At 37.4% G+C, this 12254-nt stretch overlaps 1 protein-coding gene across 3 annotated transcripts in view; it reads left to right on the plus strand.

Moving 5' to 3' along the window:
• The first annotated feature begins 421 nt into the window (after window positions 1-421).
• The window catches only part of LOC117340174, a 34675-nt gene continuing 22842 nt past the window's right edge, over window positions 422-12254 (plus strand). For 2 of the 3 annotated variants that reach the window (XM_033901934.1, XM_033901935.1), the window contains exons 1-7: window positions 422-529; window positions 4123-4236; window positions 5047-5161; window positions 7960-8049; window positions 9727-9821; window positions 10616-10730; window positions 11636-11725. In XM_033901934.1, the coding sequence (XP_033757825.1) occupies window positions 456-529; window positions 4123-4236; window positions 5047-5161; window positions 7960-8049; window positions 9727-9821; window positions 10616-10730; window positions 11636-11725 (693 nt within the window). In that variant the 5' untranslated portion in view covers window positions 422-455. Of the gene's footprint in view, window positions 530-4122; window positions 4241-5046; window positions 5162-7959; window positions 8050-9726; window positions 9822-10615; window positions 10731-11635; window positions 11726-12254 lie in introns of all 3 variants that reach the window. The other variant, XM_033901936.1, reaches the window with a different exon arrangement.

Raw genomic sequence — 12254 nt, forward strand, 5'->3', positions numbered from 1 at the left:
GTTTTGTTTTTGAAATGTTTTTATTTTTTCCTTTTTTTTTCTTAGCTCATGAAATAAAGACGGACCTGGTGATTTAATATTGTTTTCAGACGAGCCTTGACCAAGATTTCCAAGGTCTGTATTAACACTTGTAGGTCCGTCAATATATACGTTTGAAATATTTCATTAAAAAAAAAGGAACAGGCCCAAGGTTAGGGAACACTAAGCACACGCATGCGCACCTGTTATACTTCACTCTAATTAATATGCAAATGAGGACTGGGTCTTACCGGATGTGAATGCCGGTGACCAGGACTAAATATAACCTGACTTGAAAATGTGCCATTTTAATATCTGAATTTTAAGAAGCTTTCTTTTAATTAAATCAAACGTAAAGTTGTAGAATTATGAATATCTAGAACTGGGTAAATTAAATTGAATGATTTTTTTTCACCTAACTGCGAGTCTGAAACAAGATGTCAGCCTTCAGGAGGGTGGCGTGCCAATTTCTTAATTATCGACGTCCACTTGCATGTTCGAACCTTGACAGGTATATGTTATCAGTGAATCACAGAGAAACACATATCATTTAGCTATGTTTATAAAAAATAGCACCTCTCATAAACAAACCCGTGATACTGCGAGGTCCAGTAGGTTAGAGGTCAGTCAACAAATGTCAGAACGAAACTGGCCGACTGGTAAGCCTCGCATATCTCTGACTATTTGTCTATATAGCTATGTCGTCTGACACAATCTGGTTCCTATATCCTATATCTATGGATCTATACTTGTACAGACATTAAATGTCCTTGGCAAGGCCATAAGATTCAGAAGCAGGTTTTTGAAAAAAAACAAACAAACAAACAAACAAAAAACACACAGCTTCAATCTGACCATGTAGTTCGAAAAACCAAACAGCTATGGAAGTCCAAATCATAAACACACAGTCGAGGTTCGAGAGGTTATGATCCCATGAAATCCGTTCTCAATTTATGCATGAATAGATTGGTGATGTTCGCTCCATATTTTGTTCTGGTTTTAATACGTTTTGGACTTTCTCGCTCGAGGACCTTATTCCTTCCTGATTAGTCTTAACCGTTTTTCATCGTCAATCGATTGAACTTACAATTCCGACAGAAACTTCTTGGATACAACATGATCACGAAGGAGCCATTGGCAAGCCATATAATTATTATTTACTCAGGGCCCAGGAAAAACTTTCAAAAGCACTCGTCCATCGGACGAGTTGCCTGAATAAAAGTACTCGTCCAAACAAAGAATTCACTTGTCCAGAAAATTTCAGAATTATCTGCTATACAACATTCTCATTTTTCACATGGCTGTTTACCAATTGTATTCAATACATTTACGCTCGATCTTATAATGTTCATTACGTTAGTAAAGTTTTAATCCATCGATAGAAAGACCGATGATTCAACTAATACAGGAATGTAGCGAATGTAAACATAGGGAAATAGGTCACATTACGCGAGAAATTGTGAGAAAGTTTTCCGATGAACCAGTGTAAAATATAGCTGTGACTTAATCAGTTATTTGTCAGAAATCAGAAAGGGTTACCGTTTTCATTTGAATCAGTCGTGTCAACACATTAAACTGCCATCCTGTTTTTCAGGTTGGCTGACAATAAAAATAACCATCCAATTTTCGTTGAGCCATTTTTATGCAGACATCCTCGGACAACACCCATTATACTAACATGTCACCCGGAACACTCGGAGGTTATCGGTCATCGTACATGACTTCCGATTTACAGACATAGATAGTCCTACTTACCTGCTATCATGCAGAAATTTTACTATTTTTCGTAATAATGGCACAAAAAAGAATACATAACTAACAATGCATCAAATTTTAAGCAATTTTATTAACGAATACTGAAATAACATAGAGAAATTCTACTCGTCCGACGGACTAGTTGACAATTAAAACCACTCGTCCGTCGGGGAAATCTACTCGTCAGGACAAGCGGACGAGTGCTTTTCCCGGGCCCTGTTTACTGCATTTAATGTATGTTTTTAATCGAATATTAACCTATAATGTGATTCATCCTGTCTCTGTCTTACCTGAAACAGGCCCTTGAACATACATCACACCAGGAACCTATTCAAGCCTACCTTCAGAGTGATATTACCAGCAAACTACATTTTATATTCTACCATTTTAATTATACATGTTACTATTTATAGAGATAGAATGTTTAATTTTATCAGTAGCCATTATATTCTATGAAATTATATGTTTTTGTAGCGGGACTGGACTGGGTCGATCATCGGTGACCAGGTAACTCAATTGGTAGAGCATCCGGCTAGTGTATGGAGGTCCCGGGTTCGAACCCCGGTCTGGCCGCTACATTTTCTCCTCTCCTGTTACATTTTGTGTATTTATGCATGCAATACCAGAATTTATTTTCTGTATTTTATAGCATTGTACAGTTAGTTTAGACTATGTGTAATATAAGGAACATCGTGATATAATTTCCTGTTACAAGCTCTAATTGTTATGGATGACATCATTTTACTGTGTACCATGCATTGCATCATTCATAATTACTTGTTGTTATATGTAACCAGGCTAAGCACCCGATTCTATACCTTATACTGAATGTTTGTATTATATATTTGTTCTGATGACAACATGTCTAAGTGTCAAAACTAGTTAACTACTTGATTAAAGCTGATCCACCCAGCATGACGTTGTTACAGTCATCTTTACCCTTTGACTTTACGGCCAGACTCTTGTATTCTTTGTATAATCCGTCGGCTAAGTAACACAGAACCACACAGAACTTTTTACATGGATGTTGGACCTCCCACCTCCCGTACATAAGTTCATTGTGCAAATGTTCATACCGAAATGACTTGAATAAGTTCAGAGTCACATTTTCCAACAAACTGTTCCAATGAGTCCACTACTCTTCTGTTGAATCTGTTTTGGAGATGTTTAGTCTTGGCAGCTAGGTTTCAGTTATCAGTCTAGGACTTCAATATCCCGGTCCAAAAATGACCTAGAATTGGTTTTGATTACCTGTATTTTATTAGCTCACCTGGTCCGAAGGACCAAGGTGAGCTTATGCCATACCGTGGCGTCCGTCGTCCGTCGTCCGTCCGTCCGTCGTCCGTCCGTCCGTCGTCCGTCTGTCGTCCGTCCGTCCGTCCGTCCGTCAACAATTGAATTATTTGACTTCTTCTTCATAACCGCTGATTGGAATTTCACCAAATTTGGTCAGAAGCATCCCTATGGGTAGGGGACTCAAAATTGTACAAATGATGGGGCTGATCCCCTGGGGGCCTCTGGGGCGGGGCCAAAAGGGGTCAATTTAGCTATTTTGATATAAACGACTTCTTCTCTGAAACCGAGCAATGGATATCGCTCATATTTGCTTGGTAGCATCACTATGGGGTGGGGATTCAAAATTGTACAAATGATGGGGCTGACCCCCCAGGGGCCTGAGGGGTGGGGCCAAATGTGGTCAATTGGGCTCTATTGATATAAACGACTTCTTCTCTGAAACTGAGCAATGGATATCGCTCATATTTGCCTGGTAGCATCACCATTGAGTGGGAACTCAAAATTGTATAAGTGGTGGGGCTGACACCCCGGGGCGCTGAGGGGCGGGGCCAAACAGGGTCAATTTGGCTAAATTGATATAAACAACTTCTCCTCTGAAACTAAGCAATGGATATCTCACATATTTGACTGGTAATATCCCCTTGGGGTAGGGATTCAAAATTGTACAAATGATAGGGCTGACCCCCCTGAGGGCTGAGGGGCGGGCCAGAAGGGGTCAATTTGCCTAAATTGATATAAACAACTTCTTCTTTGAAACTAAGCAATGGATTAATATATATCGCTCATATTCGCCTGGTAGCATCCCCTTGAGGTAGAGATTCAAAATTGTACAATTGGTGGGGCTGACCCCCGGGGGGCCAAAAGGGATCAATTTGGCTAAATTGACATTTTTAGAATTACAATAAAAACAATGTTCATGTAACCATATGAAATGCCTATGATATACTGACATAGCAATACCAGTGGCAAATATACTTAAGCATAGTTCTTGTTTCATATATCATGAAACCAGGTGAGCGATACAGGCCCTCTGGGCCTCTTGTTCCTTTTCAGAATAGGAAGATGCACCATTCCTGACAATGGTTCCACACGTGCAGTATCAATGACATGTAAATGTTTCTCTGACGATGATAAATCTGGAAAGAATCGTGGGAATGATATCAAAAAGTAAGTATTTACAGTTAATGTTGTTTCTAGTTTTATGTGACGTCATATATGTATTACAAGCACTGTTTTTTTCCACACAAACTTAAAGGTATATATGTATATGTGTAAAAGTGATTCATACATTTGTGGTCTATATTATTGGATAGTCTAGTGGCAGTCAGTAGTAACACGCTTGCCTTTCACCCATACAGCTGGGGTCGGATTCCCCATACAGACATAAAAAGATATGGGTCCGATTCCCAACCATAGTTTGTTTTCTCCTGGTAAACAGAATTCCCACAATAAACCCAATGGGCACTTCTATCCGAGCCAATAAGAATTATTAATATAAGTTGATATAACTTGTTTCAAAATTATTCTGAATTATAAATAATAAATACAGTTTATATCATTGTATTATTCCATCATGCTTCAGACATAAGTACTGGTACATTGTGTGTGTTTTAGAGGTTTAACCCCCCCCCCCCGGCATGTAGGAAGAAAAAATACTGTTATATGGGAAGAAATGTTCTTAATTTTGGAATTTTGCTGCCTTTTTCAACTTTAAAACAAACATTAATGACATATTTTAGAATTCAGAGTATAAGAATGACCATTTAATGCTTACAGTTTCACCCTGGGGGCAGTGACACACACTTTTGTGTTCAATCTAATATGGCAGAGATTTGCTTTGAACTGAGGACTTAGAAATAGATCTGTATAAGTCTGTGATTTTACTTAAATGTTTCAAAGTCTAGATTCCTCAAATGTACAATAATTATATCTTAATGTCTACATTATCCATACACTGAATTCATTTATTTCTGCTAGAACATCAACTGTCAAAGCAGGGGTATCCACACATCGAGACCCACAGCTACATAAACAGATCTGTGCTTCTCTGTTCGGAAAAAATGGAGAGAACTTATTTCAGTTAATATCAAAGGTAAGAATTTCATTGAAGTTGTTTCGTCTCTGACAAAGAGTCATTATTAATGATTGAAAGCAAAAATAGGCTGTCACATATTTCTATACATTACCAATAAAGTTATTTTAACCACTCACTGAAGGTTTTAATGCTCTTCAAAAGTTAATTACATACAAAAGAGATTTAATATTTGGAATGTAACTTTAAGTCTTATTGATCATATTTTTGGGCACTGTTAATTTTTTTTTTGTATTTTTTGGTGTTTATTAGTAAAACCAGGGGGGACCATAGGTCTCCTCCCCATCCGTTGTGTATGATTGTCAATGCTGTAGTGGCTTTATTCATTTTAATCAAACCTCACACCATGATAAAGGACCATAATGTCTCGGACAAGTTTAAGGTCAAGGTCAAGGACACTAACTAGTTTTAGCGGGGGCCAGTAGGGGACATGTCGTGCTTTAGCAATGTCCAGTATGCTCGTTTAATAGACATTTTTCTATAAAGTGAGTCATTTCTGTGACTTTCATGATTTTATTGTCGGCAATTTAGCATCTTTATAATATTTTTGTACTCATTTCTATGAGTGGTCAACCATATCCATGTGTACTGTAGAAAGTTTGAACCTTCCAGAGGAATGTCCAGTGCCTTATCAATAGGAAAAAATATATCTATAATCAGATGGTACTACCATCACCAAGATGATAAATTACTTTAAGACACCTGAACAATAATCTGGATTACTTTAATTTTTGGTTCTCTTCCTATTTTAGACTACAAATGACAAAAAAAAAAAATCAAAAAAGGTTTTCTAAATTACTTTGGAATGAGAGATTTAATGAGCCACAAATTTCTTGGTTTTCCCAAAAAATTACTTTTAAATTACTTTATGGCTATAGGGTCCACAGCTTAGATAATATACAAATGTATATCATATGAATACATTTTTTAGGTCACCTGAGACGAAGTCTCAGTTGACCTATTGCAATCGCCTTTTGTCCGGCGTCGTGCGTCGTAAACAATTTACATTTTCAACTTCTTCTTGAAAACTGCTTAACTAAATTCAATGAAATTTTACAGGAAGCTTCCATGGCTGAGGGTAAACCAAAATTGTGAATTATATGGTCCCCACCCCCCAGGGGCCTGAGGGGCGGGGCCAAAAAGGGTCAAATTGACTAAAATTTCAAAAATCTTCTTCTCTACTCTCAGATATGGTAGAATCAAATACTCTTCATAGATGGAAGGGTCTTAAGGTGCTTTACCAAAATTGTGAATTTCATGACCCTGGGGTCTCACGTTTGCCCCTGGGGAGGGAGTAAACTTTACTATAGTTTATATAGGGAAATCACATTTTTGACTATTATTTGTTGGATTTGTATTGGAATTCATTCTAACTTGTATCAAATTATCAGCATGGGATGACACTTTGATGGTATGTACATGTTGGCCCTAGTTGACCCCCAGGGGCTGAGGGGCGGGGCCAAAAAGGGTCAAATTGACTAAAATTTCAAAAATCTTCTTCTCTACTCTCAGATATGGTAGAATTAAATACTCTTCATAGATGGAAGGATCTTAAGGTGCTTTACCAAAATTGTGAATTTCATGACCCTAGGGTCTCATGTTTGCCCCTGGGGAGGGGGTAAACTTTACTATAGTTTATATAGGGAAATCACATTTTTGACTATTATTTGTTGGATTTGTATTGAAATTCATTCTAACTTGTATCAAATTATCAGCATGGGATGACACTTTGATGGTATGTACATGTTGGCCCTAGTTGACCCCAAGGGGCTGATGGGCGGGGCCAAAAAGGGTAAAATTTACAAAAATTTCAAAAATCTTCTTCTCTACTCTCAGATATGGTAGAATCAAATACTCTACATAGATGGAAGGATCTTAAGGTGCTTTACCAAAATTGTGAATTTCATGACCCTGGGGTCTCACGTTTGCCCCTGGGGAGGGGGTAAACTTTACTATAGTTTATATAGGGAAATCACATTTTGACTATTATTTGTTGGATTTGTATTGGAATTCATTCTTACTTGTATGAAATTATCAGCATGGGATGACACTTTGATGGTATGTACATGTTGGCCCTAGTTGACCCCTAGGGGCTGATGGGCGGGGCCAAAAAGTGTCAAATTGACTAAAATTTCAAAAATCTTCTTCTCTACTCTCAGATATGGTAGAATCAAATACTCTACATAGATGGAAGGATCTTAAGGTGCTTTACCAAAATTGTGAATTTCATGACCCTAGGATCTCATGTTTGCCCCTGGCAACATCCCTCCTTTATATAGGGAAATCACATTTTTGACTATTATTTGTTGAATTTTTATTGGAATTCATTCTAACTTCGTTAACATTTTCAGCTTGGGATGACAGTTTGATGGTATGTACATGTTGGCCCTGACTGACCCCCAGGGGCTGATGGGCGGGGCCAAAAAGGGTCAAATTAACAGAAATTTTAAAAATCTTCTTCTTACAGCCCAAATAAGGTAGAATTAAATACTCTTCACAGATCGAAGGGTCTTAAGGTGCTTTACCATATAATTGTGAATTTCCTAGCCCTGGGGTCTTGCGTTTGCCCCATGGGAGGGGATAAACTTTACTATAGTTATAGGGAAATCACATTTTTGACTATCATTTGTTTTATTTGTTTTGAAATTCATTCTTTCATTCAAATTTACTGAAATATTTCAAAAATCAGGTGACCGTTAAGGCCCATGGGCCTCTTGTTTAGATAAACTGGTTCCAGGATGTTAATTTTGTTGTTGCTATATATTGTAAAACTATTGATGGGTGTATTGATATTTCAGAGTAAAATCATGTTTAGTGTAGAACCAGGAAAGAGTGACGTCAAGGTTATAGCAGCGAATGATGAAAAATTGCAGAAAGCCAAACAGCTGGTATGTACAGGTCTAAGGTGATACATGTATACTGTTCAGATCCAAAACTTTTTGTTGGAATTACATTGTACATGTATTTTACTTATGATAATTGAATGTGATTACATGAACAGTGTATAATGGAAAACAGGTTTACTTTGTCAGAATTATTTCTCAGGACTATTCCGTTAAAATATCTACCTGACCCCTGGACTCTACATTAAATCACGTCTATCCATTGTTGGATGTCCTTCATATTACCTCTATGTAATTTATTAGATAAATTCTATAGGTGGTACCCCTTAACAAACCTGGAGTCCTAGGGTGGGATAGATGTTTTACCTCAGTATAAAGTAAAAAAACAGATCAAGAAGAGACAACCTCAACAAGAAGGAGGCAAGTTCTTCTAATTTTCATTAAGGTAGTTTGTTGGCCTATCTAATAAAAACTAGAAGAACCTGCCTCATGCCTGTTGAGGTAATCATTTCTAGATAATAATTTATAATACAATGTATACCTATTCAATCCCCTGCATACCCACATTGGCTCTGTTCCTAATATAAATATAAAAATACATTGTATTCAGTTATTTATGTCATCTAAGGGAGATACTGGTAGTTTTGTTTTTCTTTGACATGTAAACATATTTATATTAATGGTGAATTGACTTATCATGTTGAGATAATTAACTGGTGCCAGACATATGGAAAAATGACCCAAGGAAAAGGACTCTGTCGTAGTCTGTATTGTGTAGGTACCGACCGTACCGTGTTGATCCACTGTATAACTCACCCTTTATGACTGTAACTCATCAGAGGTTGTGTTAGAAGTCTAGGGTCCTGTATATATAGTGTATTGAGAGTGGCGTAGCGTGGCACAAGACATTGTTGGGTGGCAAAGGATGGTGCATGGTGGTGCAGTGTATGAAAGTATATATGAAAATTCCTTAGACAGTATGTCTACAGAAAATTGAAATCCCATAGCCCAAGTCGTTTTTCCATAGGCATAGACCCATTTTGTAAACATATTGTTGAAAGTAGCATAACTGTCACGCAAACGCTTGCATCATCAAGTAAATTATCATAAGGGTAAAACAAACTCTATTGTAAGCTCTGATTTCATATGATCATTTGTTAGAAAATATTGGAATGTTGTTTACATGAATTGTAATGTATGTCAGGACTCAAACTTTTCATAGCCAATGGGGCCAACACTTTGAAATTTTACATAGACCTACCAGGTTTTCAATAGCCTCTGGCCATCGGACCACCTTCACTTTCAAACACTGGGGGTGTGTTATCGCAAGACTCCATTATGGTGTGTAGGGTCGGGTGAATAGTTGTTTTTAGTAGTGCCAAATATATACATCATCATATGGACCTCTGGTGATTAAGTCGAATGTAACGTGTTAGAAATTATCTTGGCTGACGTTACTTAAAATTTCTTTTATAGGTACAAATGTATAACAAAGGATATTTTTTGGTGGTGAAGTGTAGATGGCCCTTGTGGTTGATACACATGGGAGACTGTTGGCATCAATTTTGATTAGACCTCTTGTTCAAAATTTGAAATTTAATTAATAATCCACTTGAATATCAGAGGTGTAAGGTGTTTTCATCAACAGCCATGGATGTGACAAGAGTATAACATGTCCACTGTGCCTCATGTATGATTTATGTAGTTGTCTTCTACCGATAGGTGTCACGGGAAATAAAAGAAATAAGGATGAAACTTGATTCTCCACCACTGCCTCAAGAGGCCACAAAAGAAACAACACTACCCAAAGATCCTACGTAAGTCAGAACACAGTAACAACACTACCAATGCATCCCCACATGCTGAAGATATTAAGTTTGCTCAAATGAAAAACCTTGACCCACTTTCTAAGGAAATGTCACAGGGGTCAAATGTGTTATATTCTGTAAATGCCTTTGACTGAGTAACCAAGTGAGCCATTATGATGATCATCAATATCGACATTGGCTCAGTAGATTACTGAGAGGCAGTGCTATCAAATTTTGTAAGTTATAGTCATTGACACACTAATAGAAGGTACTTTTTTCAATGTCACTGCTGTCAGTTGTGTTAAACCTCAACACATTATCTCGGAATATCTATTTGTATGTGTTTGTTTGCTGGGTTTATTGCCCCATGAACAGCCAGGGTTATTTGGAGGTGGGGTCTCTTTGTAGAAGTTGGTGACTACCACACTAAACAACATACAGTACAGGAGGCCCATTGCATGCCATCCAGAGCAGTTAGGGTAAAGTGTCCTGCTCAGCTTCCTGAGAAACACAAACCTACATGGGACGGGAGCTTTGAACCATGTACCTCAAATCTTCACCTGGGATTACATTGCTGGCAAACATCTAAGAGGAACAAAAATCATGATATAGAGTCATTAGCATGCTTGGTTGAATGGTTACTAGGTTTGTTCAAACATGCGGCCTTGACACTTTTACAAGATCATAAGGATCAGAAATACTTGTTGAATGCCCTTGACCCATTTTTAACCCAACATCATCAGATACTGGTATTTACCAGGGTTACATATATAACTACATACTTCTGTGTCTGTTATTACTAGGGGGCCAAGTGTCAAAGTAGAAATCCCCACCCATGCAGATCTGAGATTACATGACAGTATTTGTATGGATCTGTTTGGACCAAGTGGAGAAAACTTATCCCGAATAATAGCAGAGGTAAGAATTTCAGTACTTACTTTAGCAATATAGACTTCTTTCTCTCTTAACGTTTATGGAGAATGCAAAATGTATAAATAAAACCAAAAGGTACCATAATTATCCTCAAATAAGCCCCAACCCTTTTGTAAAAGTTTTGTATCATATTTTTCCTTGGATAAGCTCCCTCCCCTAGTGTAAAAGTTTAGTATCATAATTACCCTTGAATAAGCCCCCTCTACGAGTGTAAAAATTAAGTACCATAATTATCCTCAAATAAGCCCCCTCTCAAAGTGTAAAAGTTTAGAACCACGTTTTTCCTTGAATAAGCTCCTTTCCCCTAGTGTTAAAGTTTGGTACCTATTTATCCTCAAATAAGCTCCATTTCCTAGTGTTAAAGGTAAGTACCATATTTATTCTCAGATAAGCCCCATACCCCTATAGTGTCAAAGTCAAGTACCATATTTATCCTCAAATAACCCCCCTCCCATGATGTAAAAGTTTAGAAACATTCCTCAAATTATTCCCCTCCACAGGAGTAAACCTTTAGTATCCTCAAGTAAGCTCTCCATAGTGAAAGTTTATGACCATATTTATCCTCAATTAAGCCCCTTTCCCTAGTGTAAAATTTCAGTACCAAATTTATCCTCAAACAGCCCCTTCCCCAGTGTAAATTGAGTTTAATTCAGTATTGTGAACTGAGGGTTCTTTAATTCACCCTAGTTGAGATATCCCTGTCCACTGAACGGACCTATTATAATATAATCTACATTTCATTAAAGTTTTATCTCTGCCGATGAAACAATTTCAGATTAATTGATGCAAGATAGAAACCCGAGATTTTAACTGCATGCTGAATCTGTACTGGTCAGTTTTCCTTGTTACTATCTATTATAAAACTTTTGTTTGGTGTTTTGATATTTCAGAGTAAGATCATTTTCAGTGTGAAACCAGGTAAAAATGAGGTCCAAGTTACCGCAGCAAATCCTGAAAGTTTGGAGAAAGCCAAAGAATTGGTATGTATTGGTGTTTGTTTTAGTCTACTTGGTCCCAAGTTCCCGTTAGCTTATTATATGCCACAAACAGGGTTAGCACGGGCCTTGAGAAAGTCTTGAATTTCACCTTGGGCCTTGAAAAGCCTTGAATTTCACCTTGGGCCTTGAAAAGCCTTGAATTTCACCTTGGGCCTTGAAAAGCCTTGAATTTCACCTTGGGCCTTGAAAAGCCTTGATAATTGGTTTACAGCCTTGAAAAAGCCTTGAATATTAAGGTTTCATTATAGGATATAAGTGAAACTTTGGCCACTGATCATTTGGATTCAACTTTGTCCATGATGCCTCCCCTACAGACGTTAATAATTACCATGTCTAGTTGTAATTGATCAAGTGTATAGTTATAAGTTGCCTTTTTGTTCTCTTGTTTCCTCTCAAGATGACTTAGATGACAAGTAAAATGGGCCTTGGATATTTAATTAAGACATTGAAAAAGCCTTGAAAAGGCCTTGAATTTGGTTTGACAAAATCCGTATGAACCCTGCAAAAAGCC

This window comes from Pecten maximus, chromosome 13 (genome assembly GCF_902652985.1).
Source record: "Pecten maximus chromosome 13, xPecMax1.1, whole genome shotgun sequence".
Classification (NCBI taxonomy): domain Eukaryota; kingdom Metazoa; phylum Mollusca; class Bivalvia; order Pectinida; family Pectinidae; genus Pecten; species Pecten maximus.